Below are 21,774 nucleotides of genomic sequence, written 5' to 3' on the forward strand. Positions count from 1 at the left end.
CATAAAAATAGACAGTATTCGATATTTGAGATTATACCGCGTATCCGATATTATCAGTACTACAAACCATTAATTTTAGAAAACGGTAGGGGCTGCCTGAAGCTGGTGATCGTAAAATACTAACGAAAGAGTGAAAATGGAGAGGATTCGTATGGGAACAAAACAGACAATGGACGTTTCGGGTACAAACCCTTCGTCAGCACAACAATACATAAATAAACGTGGAAAATAAATTTTAAAAATAAAATAACTTGTATCGTCTGTACTCAATGGTGGTTGCAGTATGAATGAAATGTTTGCGTGGCGTGGGTAGAGGATAGGGTGCCCCAGGAGGGGGGGGGGGGTGATCGAATTGATAAGAAAAGGTCAGCGTCAGGGAACAGAACCAACCAGAAAATAATGGAAGATAAAAAAAAAAGACATATTAGTGGTAGTAGTAGTAGTAGTAGTAGTAGTAGTAGTAGTAGTAGTAGTAGTAGTAGTAGTAGTAGTAGTAGTAGTAGTAGTAGTAGTAGTAGTAGTAGTAGTAGTAGTAGTAGTGATAATGATAATGACAATGATAATAATAATAATAATAATAATAATAATAATAATAATAATAATAATAATAATAATAATAATAATAATAATAATAATAATAATAATAATAATAATAATAATAATAATAATAATAATAATAATAATAATAATCGCTCATTCTCGTTAATGTCTCTCAATTTTTATTAATATAGAGACTGGGCGAGATTGAACGCGATTGAGCAAGATTGAGCGAGATTGAGAAAAGATGAAGCAAAATTGATCGAGATTGAGCGAGATTTAGCGAGAGTGAGCGATATTGTGCGACATTTAGCGAGATTGCGCAAGATTAAGCGAGATTGAGCGTGATTGAACGAGATTGAACGATGGAGCGAGATTGAACGATTGAGCGAGATTAAGCAAGATTGAACGAGATTGAGCGAGATTGAACGAGATTGAGCGAGATATAGCGAGATTGAGGGAGATTGTGCGAGATTGAGCCAGATTGAGCAAGATTGTTCGAGGATAAGCGAGACTGAGCGAAACTGAACGATATTAAGCGAGATTGAGCGAGATTAAGAGATTGAACGAGATTGAGCGATATTGAACGATTGAGCGAGATTAAGCGAGATTGAGTGAAATTGATCGAGATTGAGCAAGAATGAGCGAGACTGAGCGAGATTGAGCGGGATTTTTTTTAGATTAAGGGAGATGGAGCGAGATTGAATGATATTGAGCGAGATTGAGCGATATTGTACGAACGAGGGAGATTGAGCGATATTGAACGATTGTGCGAGATTGAGCGAGATTTATCGAGATTGTGCAAGATTGAGCGAGATTGAGCAAGATTAAGCAAGATTAAGCGAGATTGGCCGAGATTTAGAGAGAATGAGGGAGATTTAGCGACATTGAGCGAGATTGATCGAGATTGAACAAGATTAAGCGAGATTGAGCGAGATTGAACGATATTGAGAGATTGAACGAGATTGAGCGATTGAACGAGATTGAGCGAGACTGAGCGAGATTGAGCGAGACTGAGCGGGCAAGAATTGAACATAAAATTATATCATCCCTAGTTTTCATTCTACCTTCCACTTATTCTCTTTGTCTTTTCCTGTAACAATCTACTTAAACATGTATAGAATTGTTAGTATTGTATTGGGCGTTGCTATTGTCTTGACTCACTTGTTATTAATACAATTAAGTTATAAGGGACCCTACGGCTATTCTTAATCACCCCTAGATTAAACCTGAGCCGTTTGTGTTGTAGGTTTTAGTGGCGCAACTGGTAACGAGAGCCATAATCAAAAGGCGCATACTAGTTCGAATCCAGACCATTGAGCTTATCGTTTGGACTCGAACCCACAATAAAACCACAAAACCCGCCAGTGTATTGATGCCGAAAATTGTCTAAATTAGAAAACTTGTTTTAAGTTCTAGTGATTCATTGAGCAGAATCGATGTGTACATATATTCAGGTCTCACATGCTAACCCAATTCGATTCAATAGTCTGATGTCACGTCGACCAGCAACGGCGAGCAGCGTGGTTCTAAACAAAGAAAATCGGTACTTTTTATTCTTCATGCTGGCTAGAACTTTTCATATGTCATGTGATCAGAATGTATAAAAGTCAAAACATGATCATATGTATAATGTTTTTCTCCTCTGGATACACTTTTATACTCGTCGGAGAAATATTTCATAAGGGCGTCAGCGATTTTTCCGATAGTTTAGAGCCAGTTAATAAGTTACTATGCGTCATTACGAGGGAAGTGACGACATGACTGTTGAAGGCTATTATGAGTCTAGTCTAACATTGTTGTAAAATGAAATATTTTACGTCATTTTAAAAAAAAAGATCCTCACTAGAATAATGAGCCCATAATGAACTGGCTTAACAGACCTGCAAATAAGTTTAGGTCGAGCAGAATAAATACGCTTATTATTAAATTTCAAATTTGTATTTTAAAAAAAACAACTTCAGATTCACATTGTGACATTGACTGCACTGCGACCAATGGATCCTATAATTTGATAGAGAGGTTTGCCAGATCACACAGGCCATGTATCACTGCGACCAATGGATCCCATAATTTGATGGAGAGGTTTGCCAGATCACACGGGCCATGCATCACTGCGACCAATGGATCCTATAATTTGATAGAGAGGTTTGCCAGATCACACAGGCCATGTATCACTGCGACCAATGGATCCCATAATTTGATGGAGAGGTTTGCCAGATCACACAGGCCATGCATCACTGCGACCAATGGATCCCATAATTTGATAGAGGTTTGCCAGATCACACAGGCCATGCATCACTGCGACCAGTGGATCCCATAATTTGACAGAGAGGTTTGCCAGATCATACAGGCCATGCATCACTGCGACCAATGGATCCCATAATTTGATAGAGGTTTGCCAGATCATACAGGCCATGCATCACTGCGACCAATGGATCCCATAATTTGTTAGAGAGGTTTGCCAGATCACACAGGCCATGCATCACTGCGACCAGTGGATCCCATAATTTGATAGAGAGGTTTGCCAGATCACACAGTCCATGCATCACTGCGACCAGTGGATCCCATAATTTGATAGAGAGGTTTGCCAGATCACACAGGCCATGCATCACTGCGACCAATGGATCCCATAATTTGATAGAGGTTTGCCAGATCACACAGGCCATGTATCACTGCGACCAGTGGATCCCATAATTTGATAGAGAGGTTTGCCAGATCACACAGACCATGCATCACTGCGACCAGTGGATCCCATAATTTGATAGAGAGGTTTGCCAGATCACACAGGCCATGCATCACTGCGACCAGTGGATCCCATAATTTGACAGAGAGGTTTGCCAGATCTCACAGGCCATGCATCACTGCGACCAATGGATCCCATAATGTGATAGAGAGGTTTGCCAGATCACACAGGCCATGCATCACGCATCCATCCGTATTACGTATCCACCACGTGATCATGCTCATTATACGTTCAAAATAGTCATGCCGCTTTCCAATAGACCAAGGACATTGCAATAGACACATAGATAACCACACCTCTCGGACAGTCGGCATAATGTAAACAATGGCAGTGCTTGGGTAATATAGCGAACTACACATGTTTTACTATCGATGGTATGTGTCTAAGTAAAATACCCAATGTTCTATTGCTTGATCAAAAGAACAAACAGACAACTTTGTGTAAACTTAAACATTTACATTATGATAGAGAAAATCGTGTGATAACTAGTCACCCATTTGGCGGTATAAAAACAAAAAAACAATGATCAGAGAGATGTCGATTTCATTCACGTTATTGTTTATAAACAACTAAATATGTTTGTCCGAGCACGTGTGAAGGTCTGTCACAAATTCCATGTTTTGATTGGTCAAAAATCTACTGGTTAATTGTTTGTTATATGGGTCTCTTAACGTGTTTACATTGTGACATCCAATCAAAAATCGTATAGTGGTTGTTACTATTTTTATGTATAATGAGAATTATCACGTGATAGATGCCTAGAGCATTTATATAGCGGAATATGAACAAAACGTGCGCAAGGCGCTTTACAAGGGGCCCCTAGCCAACAGCAACACTTATCATATAGGACGAGACATGACGCCTGTTAGGGAATAGAATAGTTTTCGCAGACAAATTAGCAATGACTATGAATTGCGTTTCTATTTTTGTGGGAAATATTACGTTCAAATCAAAGCCCTATCTCCACTGAGTAAAAATCGTGAGTTTTGAAAATCTATTCATAACTTAAAAGGTTAATCAGTTTCAAATGTGTCATTTATTTGGATGACAAAGACAGAACAAACCCGGAAAATATGGGACGCTTTTCTGTGTTTTATTTATTCTGGTTTGTGGCTCTATCTCGCTTAATAGGGGGAGTTGGAGATTGAAACTTGGAAATTGTATGGCAAATTTATTAGAAATTATGACGAAGTTATCAGAAGAGTTCTAATTTGTATAGTTTTAGAGCTGTATGGCTTGGGTCAACCATTCAAAAATATATTATATAATATTGATCATTTAAAATTAAATTAAATTGAGCTTTTTTTTATAGCGCAATATCCACTAAATGTGCTCAAAGCGCTTTACAAGGGGTCCCTGACCAACAACGACATTTAACATTTAGGACGGGACATGACGCCTGTTAGGCGATGTTACAATTTTTTTCGAACAGAGACAACACTGTTAACGGCCAGGTACTCATTTACACCTGAGTACGGTGAGAGAATGTGAGTAAAGAGCCTTCTCCAAGGAATCAACTATGCGCCGAGCGAGACTCGAACCCGGGAACTTCCGATCCGAAAGCGAGTGTCATACCACTAGACCACATAACCACACAAATAATATTGATGATTTGGAACATTTTCGAAGTGTAATTTTGTGTCTACAACCCATATAATAAATGATACGAAAAGTGCGAGCTAAATTATTATATCAATAAAAAAGTACCATGTGGTATGTGGTATGATACCTGCTTTCGGATCGGAGGTCTTGGGTCATGAGCCTCGCCCAGGCGCATAGTTGAATACTTGGAAAAGACTCTTTACTCACATTCTCTCATCGTACTCATGTATAAAATGAGTACCTGGCCGTTAACAGCGTTGTCTCTGTCCGAAGAAATAATATTATCGCCTAGCAGGCGTCATGTCACGTCCTACATGCTATGTGTTGCTGTTGGCCAGGGACCCCTTGTAAAGCCCTTTAAGAACGTTTAGTGGATATTGCGTTATATAAGTGCCCAAGTATTTTCCTCTTGTATTCTTCTTTCCGGTCTTTGTCTGGTCCTGCTTCACACACACACACACACACACACACACACACACACACACACACACACACCTCATCAGACCTTTAGCTTGTTATTCATAGTTTTACAGTGAGTGCTGCTTTGAACAATCGATTCATTGTCATCCTCTTGAAGATCTGAGATGCACATTCCTCCGATCAAATCCAAGCATCAGTAACACACTTTATAGTCACCTGGAACAACTACAAAAGACGTCTAACTTCTACGTCATGGCACAAGACCGAAGGGCTAGAGCTCAGGTGGTCGCTTGTTCGGATTAAATAAATAACAATCGATTCAATCAGAAAGTTTACGTAGTCGCAAAAGAAGGTCTCTCAGTGGCAAAGTAACTTCAAAAAAATCCCTTCTTCCACAAATGACAAAAAGCTATAAAAACATTAGTCGGCTATGTGGTCTTGTGGCATGACACTCGCTTTCGGATCGGAAGGTCCTGGGTTCGAGCCTCGCGCTAAGCGCATTGTTGAGTCCTTGGAAAAAGGCTCTTTACTCACATTCTCTCACCATACTCAGGTGTAAAATGAGTACCTGGCTGTTAACAGTGTTGCCTCTGTCCGACAAAGTGTAATATCGCCTAACAGGCGGCATGTCCCGTCCTACATGTTAAATGTTGCTGTTGACCAGGGACCCCCTGTAAAGCGCTCTGAGCACATTAGTGGATATTGCGCTGTATAAAGCTCAATTTTTAAATTTTTTTTTTAGTCCATAACTTAAAATACAGACAGACTGTAGAGAAATATTAAATATTTCAAGATTCGATTTGGAAAGTGAGTGGAGCAGGCACTTATGCCGATAATAACAAGAGACGAAGTGAATAGAAAAGTGCCTGTAGACAATAAATAGTGAATAAAAAATTCCATGGCGATCGAGCCAGTCTCTGTCGGAAAAAATCGTAATGTCGCCTAACAGGCGTCATGTCTCATTCTACATAATATTACGTGTTGCTGTTGGTCAGGGACCCTTTGTAAAGCGCATTGAGCATGTTTAGTGGATATTGTGCTGTATAAAAGCTCAAGTTAACCATTTAAAAAAAGTATCACCTTCACTTTTCAGAACGTAATCCTTTTATTCCTAGTTTTACAAACGATTGAATCACAATGTTTAGGTGGCACAGTTGGTCGTTCAGTGGTATGACACCAACCTTTAGAAGGTCCAGGGTTCGAGTCTCGCACAGTTGAGTCTTTGAAAAAAGGCTCTTGATTCACATTATTTCATTGTACTCAGGTGTAAAATGAATACCTGGCCGCTAACAGCGTTGTCTCTGTCCGACAAAGAAAAATGTAATATCGCCTTAAAGGCTTCATGTTTCATCATACGCGTTAAGAGTTGATAGGGACCCCTTGTAAAGCACGTTGAGCACGTTTAGTGGATATTGCTCTATATAAATGCTCAATTGCTCAAGTTTTTGGTAAATTATTTGCCTCACTAACAACAGGTCTACACAAACTAAAATAAATATTATAGTTTGTAGCTGGTGCGGTTAGGCTATTAAATTATTTTAAAAGATTTAAAAATTGGGCTCACACTATACATACAATATTCGACTCTGGAGTGAATGAGTAAATTAAATGTTTGATTTAGGCATTGACAATTAATGTGAGAGGGTGCTTAACAGGTGACTTGTACTGTATGAAATAGACATTTGATTCCTTATGGCTTACCAGAGCATCAAATGAAGTTTTGAGAAGGGCATTGAGAAAATGCGCTGCATGAATTATGAATGTGCGAATTAAAAAAAAAAAATCTACACTTTGATATCACGCCTCTCATTTCCAACAAACTCTGACTGTTTCAGAATCTTAAGATTTCAAGATCTTATATATACCGAAAGGATGCGCCAAACATTTCTCTAACAGCGTTGTCTCTGTCCGACAAAGAAAACTGTAATATCGCCTTAAAGGCTTCATTTTTCGTCATACGCGTTAAGAGTTGCTAGGGACCACTTGTAAAGTACTTTGAGTACGTTTAGTGGATATTGCTCTCTGTTTTTTTATGTAATGTATTTATGTTTTTTATTGTTTTTATTGCTGACTAAAGAGGTCTTTAATCCCGAAACGTCCCGTGTTTGGTGTTTCGTCTTTTTTTTGAAGCTGTTCTAATACTTATTTTTATTTATTACTTACAGCGTGGCTCAGCGGTACGGTCTTTGCTTCGTACCCAAAAGGTACCGAGTTCGATCACTCGCCGCTGCGCTGTGTGGCCTTGAGCAAGTCACCTCGCCCTAGCTCAATTTGCGGTCTGCACTGCGGCTAACGCCTGGGTTATTCCAGTCTTCCCTTGGAATAGACCCTAGAGAAACATTTCCCCTATGGGATGAATGAAGGGAATTTTATTTATTTGATTATTTTTTTACAGTCCACAGCTTCTACCACCAACGATAATATAATTTTGAAATGTCTTCATTGAGACGAGTTATTTTTGTTTCTTTAACTTCAAATTCTTAAATTTCTTTTATTTTCTGATTATTTTGACATTAAACTCAATCTTCTTCATCTGGGTCATTGCAACAGAATAGTACATAGTAAATTATTGAAGCGGTGGGTAACATTTTCATCTCTCACTCTTGTTACTCTTTATTATCTACGTGGTACCTTGAAAAATCCGAACTCTTCAGTTTCAGAAATAATTTTGAATATACCCCAATTTGGTTGCCCACAGTAAACAAACATAATTTCCAATCATTGATCGGATTTCGTGGAAGTATCTCTCTTTTTTTTTTTATCCAATTATTTTTCTTGCACATCTGCCGGGAAATCGACTGTTCGATCTCTCAGATATCTTTATTATACATTGAAGATTGATCTTTTTAGTGAAATGCTTTTCATATCTCTTTCCCCCCCCCCCCCCCCGTATGATAAGTGATAAGGGTCCCTCTTACTCATACGCAAACATAATATAATTATAATGTTGGGTACGAGCACAATATTATTTGGACGAAGAAATGAGATTATATACTCGTTGGACTAAGAAAGAACCTCCAAAATCAGTCTCAATCGAAAAACAGCCTTATGTGTATACCTTGGAATAAAAATAGATGGAAGGAGGATGACGTCATAATACTGAAGCCAACCGTTGGCCGCTTCCGCCATATTGGGTAAACCAAAACATTCCTTCGTTACGGCCATAGTTACGGTGATTCACTCATCGGTGGAAATCCGAATCGCGATGATCAGTGGATGTTAAGAACAAAGGGGGGTTGCAAATTCCTTCTAGTGGAGTTATTGATGTCTGTTTAATTTCTGAAAAGCATTTCAGAATATATGTTGCAACTGTAGGTCAAGATCATTTTCATTTCAATCGATATGATTGCCATAAGCTTTTGCTAAGCATCATGAACTTCATGATGAAGTCTTTCGTCAATAAACCCGTTTTTTCAACATTATTTCATTCTCACATGTTTGATCATGAGGGGACTGAGAATCATTTGATTCTTCTACTAAAAGCAATAGCTGAGAAATATATTCAGGTCAGGTATTTCTATGCTGGTAAACTGTACAGTGAACAATTGAAAAAGAAGCTAATGTGTAAAAGCCGTCAAGTTCTTTACAAATTCATTTTATTTACAGGGCAGTAACAATGTCATTATTAACTTGTGTGATTTTTTTAAAGAGGCAAAAATGTTTGTGTATAACCCTTTCCTGGCTAGGCTGGATTTCACGTCAAACATCATTCCATCCGCTACAACTTTCACCTCGAGCACTCGGAGGGCTCGAGTCGCATCACAGGGGCTAATTTCTGAACTGTAGAGGATTGAATGATCATCATCATTGCCTTTTTCACCCTGGGTCAGGGTATAGGCCACAGACAAACAGTTTCCATCCTTCTCTATCCTGAGCCAACTTTTTTATCTCATTCCAGGTCTTACCACTTCTCTGTATATCAGCTTCTTTAATTCTTCTCCATGTTCCTCGTGGCCTTCCCCTTGATCTTCTGCCCTGAGGGTTCCAGTCCAATACTTTCTTTGTTATAGTTGAGTCATTCTTTCTAAGCGTGTGTCCAATCCACCTCCATCGTCTTCTTCCTATATCCTCTCCTACTGGTTTCTGCTGTGTTCTTTTCCATACTTCTTCATTTTTTATTCTATCCATCCATTTTATTCTGAGTAGCTTACGCATGCACCTGTTTACAAAAATCTGTACCCTCCTTATACATGCCTGTGATGCGTTCCAAGTTTCACATCCATACAGTAGGACAGACTTCACGTTTGAGTTGAAAAGTCTTAGCTTTAGTTGAAGGGAGATATCTTTAGTTCTCCAAACTCTGTTCAAAGATGTGAATGCAGCCTGTGCCTTTCCTATTCGTGCTTTCACCTCTGCTTCCGTGCTCCATCCTTGTCAATTATACTTCCGAGATAGCAGAAAGTGTCTATATCTTCGAGTTCCTGATCTTTTACTTTGATCTGCTCCCTTTGACGCATACCTATCCTCAAGACCTTTGACTTTGCAGGGTGTATTCTTAGACCAATTGATTCCGAGAGGCTGTTTATAATTGTGGTTTTTGCTTGCATCTGGTCCTGGGTGTGGGACAAAAGAGCCAGATCATCTGCAAAATCCAGATCATCCAACTGTGTCCAGGGGGTCCACTGTATCCCATTTCTTCTCCCTTTGGAGGTTTCCTTCATTAGCCAATCAATGGCAAGGATGAACAGGAATGGAGAGAGCAAGCATCCCTGCTTGACACCAGTCTTAATTTCAAAGCTGTCAGTCAGCTGATCTTCATGTACAACCCTGCAACTTGATCCTTCATACATTTCCTTAATGAGGTTTACTATCTTTTCAGGGAGTCCATAATGTGCCAGAATTTTCCACAATGTTGCTCTGTCAATACTGTCGAAAGCCTTCTCGTAATCCAGAAAGTTGACAATAAGAGGAGAGTTCCATTCTATAGACTGTTCCACTATGACTCGCAGAGAGGCAATCTGGTCGGTGGTTGAACGGTTTTTCCGAAAACCTGCCTGTTCGTCCCGCAGTTTAGCATCTGTTGCATTCTTAATTCTCTCTAAAATAATACGGTTGAAAACCTTTCCTGGGATAGAAAGAAGAGTGATGCCTCGATAATTATTACAATTACTGAGGTCCCCTTTCTTTGGAAGCTTGATAAGATGTCCTTCCTTCCAATCCTTTGGGAATATCCCGTCATTCCAGATTCTCTCAAATAGTGGGTGCAGGGCCTCAGCATTTCTTTCCGCATCAACTTTTAGAGCCTCCGGTGGAATCTGGTCTGGTCCAGCAGCTTTCCCCTTTTCATCTTGTTAATGGCACCCACAATCTCTGCTATCGATGGTGGATCACAGCTAATTGGTAGCTCATTCCTTGCAGGCAAAATTTCTGGCTGGTTGTCTGGTGGTGGTCTGTTCAGAAGGCAGTTGAAATGTTCCCTCCATCGTTCAGATTGAGCCTCTTTTCCAAAAATAGTTTTCCCATCTTTGTCTTTGACTGGTACCTCTGGTTTCCCATATTTTCCAGCAAGTGTCTTGGTAGTTTGATAAAGGATCCTCATGTGTCCTCCAGTCGCTGCTGCTTCTGCTTTCTCTGCAAGTCTGTTCATGAATGCTTCCTTGTCTTTCTTCACAGATCTTTTGACTTCCTTAGCTATGGCTCGATACTGCTCTTGTGCATCCAGTCTTGAAGCCCTTGTTCGGCTTGCATTCACTTGTTCCTTCCTTGTTCTCCTCTTTTCAATAAGGTCCAAGGTGGTTGGACTTATCCATTCTTTATGTTCCGATTTCTTTACCCCCAATACCTCGTGGCAAGTTGTTATGTAAACTTCCTTGATCTTTGCCCAATGTGACTCTACATCTATGTCCTCCTCGAGCTCAGTAAGAGGTTGGAATCTATTACTCAATTGTAGTTTGAATTCCTCATTCTTTTCCCCATCAAGTGCATTCACCTCGAATTTTCTTCTTGTATGTGATCTGGCCCCGTGTTTTCTAAGTCGGAGCTTAAGCTTTGCCAATAGCAGGTGGTGGTCTGATCCAACATCTGCCCCTCTCCGTACTGTCACATCTTCCAATGAACGTCTGAATCTACGAGAGATACAAAAATGATCAATCTGATTCTCTGTCACACCATCTGGTGAGACCCAAGTTGCTTTGTGGATCCTCTTATGGGGGAACACTGATCCTCCAATCACCAAACTGTTGAATGCACAGAAATTTGCAAATCTCTCACCATTATCATTCATTTCTCCCATGCCATGACGTCCCATGATACCTTCATAGCCTACGTTATCCCGTCCCACTTTTGCATTAGCATCTCCCATCAATATGTTGATGTCTTTCCTTGGCAACTTGTCAATGACTTGTTGTAGCAGACCATAAAATGTATCTTTGTCCTCATCTGTTGCATCATTTGTTGGGGCATAGATCTGTACAATGTTCATGCTGATCTTCTTACTCCGTGTTGTAAAGGACGCCATGATGATCCTTTCTCCGCATTGTTCCCATCCTCTCAGTGACTTCTGATTGAATGATGAATGACGTAAAATCCAGTCTCGCCATGACAGACTTCTGTAATAACTATTAATGATGAACTAGTAATGAAATTGCTGGGATTTTTGTTTTATTTTGAAATCTTAGTGAATTATGATCAAACAATGAACCTTTTTGTGTGACCATGATATTTGTGTAATAATGTCTTTTTTTTTTGTCACTTTACACAAATAAATATAAAATGTAAATAGCATTTTGTGACTTAATTTTTAATGAATTATGGTAATTCATAGCTCTAGTAGCGGGGGTCCCGTTAGTTCAGTTGGTAGAGCATTGGACTGTCACGCCAAAGGTCTCGGGTTCGAGTCCCTTTGCAGCCAGAATTTTTATCCGGTTCCCCCTGTCCACCCAGCAGCAATTGGGTAGCTTACTCTACTACTGCTATAGCTGCAGTGGTACGTCCACATTTTAAGTTGTCACCATTAACCATTTCATGGCTAGGTTTGAGTTGAACCGAACCAAACCCAAACGTACGTTTGTCTATACATGACTGACTTATGCAGTTTCACCAAGAAATAGTCCATGTGATGCGACTGGAGCGCGCTTTAGACTAATCTGTGATGAAAACTGTACAGGATCGACTCATATTTGACGTGAAATCTAATGTAGCTGTGAAAGGATTAAGAATTGGGGTCGTGTAGTGGTGGCCTGGTTTTACTTATCCGAACCAGCATGGCCTGGTTTTAAATGTGATTCCTACCCCGAAATTTTGTGCTGTAAGAGTCAGCTAAAAATAGAGGGTGGTTGGGAGGGCCTCCTGCATTCTTGCAGGAGATGTATGCTTTCTTCTACTTTTATCCCCTTATCTTTTGTAACGTCTGCTTTCTGCACTTGTCCTTGACCGAAATAGCTCGGTTGTGGTTGGGTTCATGTGAGGTTTTCTGCTTTTGAGGAGTATGACGCAGTCGGGAACCGAACCCCAGACCTCCTGGTTACGAAGCCAACGTTCTAACCAACTGAGCCACTGTGACCAGTAACAAGTAAAGATTGGTAGCGGATGACCGAATGGTCAACTTGCTGTTCTCTCTTCTTGGCCAAGCGAAATATGCCGTCTCGTGGCACGCAGGTTCGATTCCGACCGGATCCACTTCTTATTTTTCGATATCTTTAATTCGAGCTTGCACTTCCATGACTTTCTGTGCGGTTGCTTGATATTTTACAAGTGTTTACTCATACTCATCCCTTTTTCCTTATAATCATGTCATAACCAACAAGCAAAGCAAATCGAACCGTGCGTAGTGATAGTGCTTTGGCTTCAGAATTGAACGAAGAAAATAATTTAATTAATATTGCCTTTGCAAGGTATTTTACAACATCACAATGACTAAATTCCCTTAGTAAGTGAGTGTTTTAATCGGCAACACAAGATGTTTTCCATCACTCAAGTCTATAGTTTCTATGATAAACAATCGTTTCCTGGGCTTTTCAATATGGCGGCTAAGCTCTGCCCACTGGCATCAACTTTGCGACTGCGCGAACGAAGCCGCTTACCTTCCATGTATTATTATTCCAAGGTGTATACATTTAGATCGTGTGTAGATTCCTTATCTTGAAATCATCAGTCGGAAAAGTTAATGAATTGAAAGTATTTCCCAGCCTGAAACAAATGACTGCGGAAAATTAGTTTGCTTTTGCTTTTGTTTCTTATAAAACTTCAAAATGTCAACAATCTGTAACATGTCGTGGCGTGGTCTTTTATATTCACTGAGCGACACATATGAGAACAATTTTGCATTTCATTTCCATTCAAATTTTAAATAATAAAACATAATATTAATCTGAACCACTCTAAATTCGTCTCCAAGTGCATTTATATTTTACAACCAAATGTGTACATGCACAGTGCAATACTTATTTTGTTAATAAATTTGCCACACAGTATTTTAAGTTTTCAGATAAGAATTCACGATTCATCGCTATTTTATACGCATACATCTATATCCTTGCTTTATTCTTTAGACATAGTGGCTCTGGTCCTAGCAGTAGCAGTAACGACTAAAAAAGAAGCACAAAGAACATGAAGTCCTCGAAAGCTTTAAAGAAACTTTCTTTGGGAATGTACCAAGAGGATCATTTCATGATTGCCCATCAAGGTGTTCAACCTTCAATCAACATGGCGATACCCCCACAAGAAATTGCCCATCAAGGTGTTCAACCTTCAATCAACATGGCGATACCCCCACAAGAAATTGCCCATCAAGGTGTTCAACCTTCAATCAACATGGCGATACCCCCACAACAATTTGGATCAAATTTCTTGCAAGATCCACCTAAAAATAGGGTGAGCAAATTCGTATGTAAAATATCCAAATAATTCTTCTTCTCCCTCCCCTTCTTTTTATACCTCTCTCTCTCTCTCTCTCTCTCTCTCTCTCTCTCTCTCTCTCTCTCTCTCTCTCTCTCTCTCTCTCTCTCTCTCTCTCTCTTGAAGAAGAAGAAGAAGAAGAATGAGTACTACTACTACTACTACTACTACTACTACTACTACCACCACCACCACCACCACCACTATCACTACTACTGCCGCTGCTCCTGCTGCTACTACTACTACTACTACTACTACTACTACTACTACTACTACTACTACTACTACTACTACTACTACTAAAAAAAAAGAAAGAAAAAAAAAAGTTGAACTTGTCAAGACAACCAAATAATATTAAGGAGTGATCGTTGACGAATCAATTAATTTCAAATCTCATGTAGATGGCGGCATCTCTGGGAAACTTTGTCAAAGAATGTAGGATTCTCCGAAAATGTAGAAATTTTGATGTTAGCAGAAAGACAATGTTGCAAATCTATAATTCCCTTCTACTTTGTAAATTAACTTTCAGTTTAATACTCTAGTGGGGAGGGCGTGGAGTGAAAGAGAAATCAAAATCAAATAGAATAATTAAAGAATCGGGTAAAATAATGAATTGCAAACTGAAAAGCATTGAACAACAAATACTACATAAGAGATGTTGAGAGGAAAGCATTTGAAATTCTCAATGACAAGACACTCTCCCTACCACCTAGCAGACGATATTTAGAGACAAAATATGGAACAAATATATATAAATTTACTTTCATAACTTCTGCGATTAAAGCAATAAATAAAGCTATGCAAGAACAATGTGTTATCCTTATAAATATACTCACACACCAAAAATGCATTGAAACAAGAGAGACTTCAATCCCAGAATTAATCATAACACTTGCGCGATAACGCACTGAACTATACAACTGGAAAGCCACAATAAAAGTTTTAACAATACTTTGACTCGTGTGCCAAGTGTGTTGTGTGTTAAAAACAACACTCTGGATGAGCACGGTTTGATTTTATAATTCAAAATACGATCCTTTCGACTTTACCACCTGGCACGACTGGGTGAGTTGTTTTCATTCTTCAAGACAACACAATAACATAAACATTGGACGAAAAACTCATCAGTATTGGAAAGAAAAGAACACAATATAGATAGTTCGAAGATGACGTCACTCAGGCCTTTGTTATTGTTTTTGCCATCCGCGTTTGTGAGTTGTTCTCACTAAACTGTATTAACCAGACTATAAAAGTTCATGGTTACACAGAGTTTGTGTGTTGGTCCGTTATACTTCCGGATGGCAATGTTGTGAACACCTTGGCCAAGCGCATTCTATCTATAGAAGACCGTTACAATCAATGTTATACCTCTACAACTTTAAAAGCTTTTATGCTCCTGCCTGTGTGTGTGTGTGTGTGTGTGTGTGTGTGTGTGTGTGTGCGTGTATGTGTGTAGGGGTGTGTGGAGGGATGCGTTTGGGTTTTCGAAACTAGTCCTATGTAATCTGTGCTAATAACCAAGCTCGGTCTGTAAATATTGGGTATGATGAAAAATACTTCGGGATTGACCATCATCTTATCCAAAGGGTAGCAAGCAATTCCTAATATCCGTTTAAAATGACAGTGACAGACATCGGTTTAAGCTACGGCCCCATGGATCTTATAACCCTTAAAGACTATTAAAAAGTATAGCTCGTCTCATCAGGTTTCATACATAGTGGTTATACGTACTCGATACGACTACGAATAGGGCTAGCCTTCATACATACAAAGTCTGTGTTTGACACACCGACGAGATAATGCAATGTGTATTACACATATTATGTGGCAGCTCATTGGATAATCAGGAGTATTAATTACCTTATGAGAAGTGTGTAGTAAACTTGATCATATTTATAATATATTATGTTTGTATATATTTCGTAATATCCATAAAATGTGCTCAAAACACTTTACAAGGGTTACCAACCAAAAGCAACACTTTACATGTTGATGATTCCCCCCCCCCCCCACCCCTGTAGTTTGAATGCATCTCATCCCCCCCCCTTCCCCCCAAGGATATCATGGTCTTCATTTATAACTTTTTTTTTTTTTAAAATTTAAATAGCCAGAGCCGAAGCAGTCAACTTTAAAAAATGACCCAGAAAATGGACATCCTCATAAACTGGACACTTCAAAATCGGAAGAAAAAGTTTCACCCAAAAAAGAAACAGGAAAATCGGATGCTAAAACGGCGACTAGTAGCACCAACGCTAAAACTAACACCAACACTAACACCAACACCAACACTAACACCAACAATAACACGAATGCCAAAACTAAACCTGTTCCCAAAGTTGTGCCCACGTCAAAAGAAAAGAAAAAAGGAGATGCATCTTCAAAACCTTCAGGTATTTTGTGACCCGTCATGTCAAACTGATTTTATTTTAAAACTTGAGCTTTTCTATAGCGCAATATCCACAAAATATGCTCAAGGCGCTTTACATAGGGGCCAAACAGCAATAAGTAACATGCAGCGCAAGACATGATGTCTGTTAGATGATCTTACAATTTTTTTTTCCGACAGAGACAAAGCTGTTAACAGCCAGGTACTCATTACATACCTGAGTACAGTGAGAGAATGTGAGTATAGAGCCTTTTCCAAGATGCGCCGAGCGAAGATTGAACCCAGGACCTTCCGATACGAAAACGAGTGTCATACCACAAGACTACATAGCCACAGTTGGATGAACTAAAGGAAGAACATTTGAATTTATAATGATAATAATCTGAAAAAGAAAATTGAAAGTTTTTGAAGTTTCAGAAATAAAATAAAGTGATACTAAACTGTGGACTGAAAAATATAATAAACAATAAGGAATATTATAACAGCTTCAAAAAAGAACAAAATGCCAAACATGGAATGTTTTGGGCTCAAAACCCTTCTTCAGCCAACAACAAAAAACAATTAAGATTAAGATATAAATACGTGACTAAATTCCAGATTGACGACAGACAAATTTAGATGCTGCATGACGCCTGTTTGGTGGTATTATATCTATGTTAACAGCCAAGTTCTCATTTTAAACCTGAGTACAGTGAGAGAATGTTAGTAAAGAGCCATTTCCAAGGATTCAACTATGCGCAGCTCACAGCAGGACTCCAAACCCAGGACCTTCCAACTCCAACCATAACACAAGAAAGACAACATAGCCACATTTATTTTAACTCATTCAACCCTGCTTAAAAACCAGTAATATGTATTTATGTAATTGTTGTTGGTGAAGAAGGGTTTTGAACCCAAAACGTTCTATGTTTGGTGTTTTGTTCTTTCTTGAAGCTTTTATATTCAATTTTGTTTAAAACTTTTTTACAGTTCACAGATTCTAGCGGCTTAGTATTCCTTTGTTAGGTTTGAGTGAATTAACTTTTACTTTTATGTTAAAAGTTGGGCTTACTATTCAGTCTCAAGCATCAGGTTTATTCTAGCATAATTAATAATACAATCGAATTGACATTGTTCTGATTAAAGTTTAAGTTAAAGTCAACTCTTCTGGTTGGTCCCATGTTTTCTGTTCTTTATCCAAGTCAGTTCCATTGCATTGATAATGGAGAAAGTCAACCTTGCTTGAAGTCAATCAATTTTTCTGGTCCTGCAGTTGTAGTGTTGCATCAGAATTCCACTGAACCATTTCGGACAACTGGTCACACTGGGTGGGGTTCCTGACCTCCCACAGTGGACAGGGAGGCACTTACTGCATCTTCTACTTCTATCCTCCTAAATCTGTTTTCCAACTTGCTTTCTGTCTTTGTCTTGGAATGAGATTACTTGGTTATGTCCTGGTCCTGGCCAAATGCCCTGGCTGAGAGGGAAACAGTCAAATGTATAGTTAGTTTTGGGAGATGATATTTTTTTCCTTGTAAATCATCTCTCTGTTATGCACAGTATTATGTTTTCTTTATATGTATTATATATGATTTGTAAAATATTTGAGTGTGTTCCTCTTAGTGGGGACCTGTGCTTGTGTCTGGGAGACTTTTAGGTGATCTCACACGAAGTACTTTGATAGTGTGCCTTGGAATCTAATAATAATAATAATACTTTATTGCATCCCAAAGGAAATTTTTTGTAAAGACGTGTTATAACATTTGTTTCTTATTGAACCAGTTCCCCTATGTCTTCCCTTTTCTTGTGTGCTTTAATTGTAATTCTGGAACTTTTTACTATCCCATTTTCTTCTTTTTTACTGGCGCTGATATGACCTTAATGGGTTGCAAGCGCCGTAAAACCCTTGAAAACAAACAAACAAATAACTGGTCACATTTCTATTTGTTTTTTCTTTGTTTTACTTTAATCTCGATTTTCTCCCTTTGTTCGTTTTGACAGAATCCAAGACTGGCGCTGTGGGTAATGCAAAATCTCGCACATTATCCGACCGAGAGAGGGTTGCCAAAAATCTACTGACCAAAGCCTATAGAAAACCAACTGTTTGTAATCCAAAGCAACGAGAGAACAAGAAACAACCGTTAGCAGCTGTTGGATAGACATGGCAGTGACAGCAAGAACAGGGGGGACCTTTCCTGTAAGACTAAGGTGGAAGAGAAAGGAGGAGGAAGAAGAGGAGGAGGAGGAGGGGGAAGAGCAGGGGCAGGTCAAGAGATATGCAACAACAACAAATAAATAAATAACTAAAAAACATACAACTAAGATAAAAAGTAACTTTGAAATAATAACCATCTTTATTGTCCGTTGTTATGTGTTTGAGATAAAGTCAATTCAATCTCTCTCTCTCCCCCCACAATAAATATTTCCCAACAAAAACTTTACCTCTGTGTTTAAACCATGCATCTAACAAGCCTAAATTTAATATCATTACAATTATAGAAAATAACATTAACAAGTCTGTTGTTTATGTCGATAAAAAAAACAAACAAAAACCTAGACTATTGCAGAGAGTCATATTTTAAACAAACCGAGATAACAATGTATTGTATGTGTAAATGTGTAGTATATGATAAAATAAATTCATGAAAATATGAACAGAAATGTGTTTTTCATTTTCAGTACTAGTACTAGTACTTGTGATTACTCGTCCACGTTTGGTTCACTAACTTTCGAATATGTAGCCTGGAGTCTAAATTCAGTATTATTTCAAGGTGGATCAGCAGATTTGAAACAATTGAAATTAGATTGTAAAGGACTCAACCAAATTTATGTGGTCATGTGGTATGATACCCGCTTTCGAATCGGAAAGTCCTGAGTTCAATTCTCACTTGGCGCATAGTTGAGTCCTTAGAAAAGGCTATTTACTCAAATTCTCTCAGACCTGATTACCGGTAATCAGAAGGTCTGAGGTTCGATCCCCAGTCAAGGTCGGCTGATTTTTTTTTCTTGTATGTTTCTTTCTTTCTTTGTCTGGCACCTTTCATACACACTTGTTCAGATCTTTATCAATCTTGGTTCCTTTGCATGTGAAGTGATTACTCTACCAACTGAGCGATTGGGACCCCCAATGTGACATAGCAACAACACCAATAATATTTCACAATTTAGTCCTGAAAGTGCGGCTATGTGGTCTTGACTTCGCTTTTGGATTGGAAGGTCCTGGGTTCGAGCCTCACTTGGCACATAGTTGAGTCCTTGAAAAAGGCTCTTTACCCACATTCTCTCACCGTACTCTCAGGTGTAAAATTAAAACGAGTACCTGGCCGTTAACAGCGTTGTCTATGTCGAAATTTTTTAAATTATAATATCGCCAAACAGGCATCAATTGCTGTTGGCCAGGTACCCTTTGTAAAGCGCTTTGAGCACGTTTAGTGGATATTGCGCTATATAAAAGCTTAACTTTTTAAAATTATTTAAAAAAAAAAAGTCAGTCTTCAATTTACCCAGAGATAATACCAGGCAAGTACTGATTTCTTTGTTTTTAAGAGTTTTACATCCAAGCATCAGTAACACACTGTATAGTCACCTGGAACAACTACAAAAGACGTCTAACTTTGACTTCTACGTCATGGCACAAGACTGAAGGGCTAGAGCTCAGGTGGTCTCTGGTTCGGATAAGTAAGTAAGTAAGTAAGTAAGTAAGTAAGTAAGTAAGTAAGTAAGTAAGAGTTTTTCAGCGCTTGTGACACATTTAAGTCATTTCAGCGCCAGTAAAAAGGAAGAAAATGGATAGTCAAAGATTCTAGACCTACAATAGGATTCAACAGTGGTGACGTCACTTCCCTCGTAATGGCGAATAGTAACTTAGTAACTGGTTCTAAACCATCTGAACAATGGTGGACGCCCTTATGAAATATTTCTTCGATGAGCATAAAAGTATATCCAGAGGAGAAAAACATTACAAATCTGATCATGTTTTGACTTTTATAAATTATGATCACATAACAAGTGAAAAAGTTCTAGCCAGCATGAAGAATAAATAATACCAATTTTCTTTGTTTAGAACCAAGCTGCTCATTGCTGGGTGGACGTGACATCAGACTATTGATACCTATTTGAATGCACAGAGGAAAAAGTAAGACCAAGGGGAAAGGCTGAAATAGGGAACAGATGTGTGTAGATTCCAAGAGCACACTATCATCAATGTACTTAGTTTGAGATCACCTAAAAGTCTCATCCAGACACAAACACAGGTCCCCACTAAGAGGAACACACTCATTTTTTACAAACCAATATATTATATTTATAACAAAATAAAAAATGTAACAGTAACAGTACATAACAGAGAAATGATTGATAAGGAACCAAATATCTTTGAAAACCATACTTATACATTTGACTGTTTCCCAACCAGTCAAGGACTCCAGAGGGGAAAGGCAAAACCCAAGTAATCCCATTTCAAGACAAAACAGAAAGCAAGACCCCACCTTGCCAGGTACTGATTATACATCGGAGTTAACTGAGAAAATGTGAGTGAATAAAGAGTTTACGAAGGACTCAACAATGATTGCTCAGAACAGGATTGAAACCCTGGACCTTCCAGCAAAGGCAGCAGATTCTAATGGTGCTCACACTTCTATGTTATGACGATCGACCCAATCAACAAATTCTTTACCGCACTCATGCACCGTCGCAAATCCACCAGGAATCTTCGTCACAACACACCGTTCAACTAGATGCTCTGCGGTTCCGGGCTCGTTACCACAATGGGTATATGTTGGACAGGTGGAAAGTCCCCACTGACGAAGCGATTTTGCCGCTAGGCAGGTTCTCGACCAGAGCCGATTCGCTACCACCCAGTGCCTCCTCTTACTGGTGGAGAGACCTGGCAACTTCTCCTCCAGTTTCGGGGAGTTTATGTCCCCACCCCCTCGAGGGATTGAATTTGTCCATCCGACTTCCATCTCAAATATGCATCTATGTCCGTAGTCGCCAGGGAATCTGAGTCCAAAGGCAAGTGTCAGTGTCCGAGCTCAAGACCACATAGCCGTACAAGGACGTAAGATCTTAGGACAGTCAATAGAATAAATACGTAATAATATCGTACAGCAGTGATCAATAAATAGCAGCATTTTAATAAATGAGAATCAAAACCATGAAAATAGATGAATGAACAAACAAATGAATGACTATATGGATGGATGGTTTGTTTGTTTGTTTTTAAGGGTTTTACTGCGCTTGCAACACATTTAGGTTATATCAGCGCCAG

The 21,774-nt window shown here is 39.0% G+C and overlaps 1 protein-coding gene across 3 annotated transcripts; it reads left to right on the forward strand.

Moving 5' to 3' along the window:
• Positions 1 to 7,957: 7,957 nt before the first annotated feature.
• On the forward strand, positions 7,958 to 19,166 carry LOC144956993 (uncharacterized). Of its 3 annotated transcripts, none has more exons than XM_078887893.1 (4): positions 7,958 to 9,087; positions 11,799 to 14,116; positions 16,248 to 16,530; positions 18,507 to 19,166. In XM_078887893.1, exons 2-4 carry the CDS (start codon positions 13,853 to 13,855, stop codon positions 18,662 to 18,664), a joined length of 705 nt encoding a protein of 234 aa, XP_078744019.1. In that variant the 5' UTR covers positions 7,958 to 9,087; positions 11,799 to 13,852; the 3' UTR covers positions 18,665 to 19,166. The 3 variants fall into 3 exon arrangements, with proteins under 3 accessions (XP_078744019.1, XP_078744018.1, XP_078744017.1); XM_078887892.1 differs by having other exon boundaries at positions 7,958 to 8,045; positions 13,795 to 14,116; XM_078887891.1 differs by having other exon boundaries at positions 8,417 to 8,616; positions 13,795 to 14,116.
• Positions 19,167 to 21,774: the final 2,608 nt, after the last annotated feature.

Source organism: Berghia stephanieae, chromosome 11 (genome assembly GCF_034508935.2).
Source record: "Berghia stephanieae isolate SIO BIC M18660-M18661 chromosome 11, UCSD_Bste_1.3, whole genome shotgun sequence".
Taxonomy (NCBI): Eukaryota; Metazoa; Mollusca; class Gastropoda; order Nudibranchia; family Aeolidiidae; genus Berghia; species Berghia stephanieae.

Bases quoted from the DNA above. Each gene is read 5' to 3' on its own strand.
- LOC144956993 (XM_078887893.1), top strand. From the start codon at position 13,853: ATGAAGTCCTCGAAAGCTTTAAAGAAACTTTCTTTGGGAATGTACCAA. The intron at 14,117-16,247 runs GTGAGCAAATTC...AAATTTAAATAG, and splicing joins AAGATCCACCTAAAAATAGG to CCAGAGCCGAAGCAGTCAAC. The intron at 16,531-18,506 runs GTATTTTGTGAC...TCGTTTTGACAG, and splicing joins TGCATCTTCAAAACCTTCAG to AATCCAAGACTGGCGCTGTG.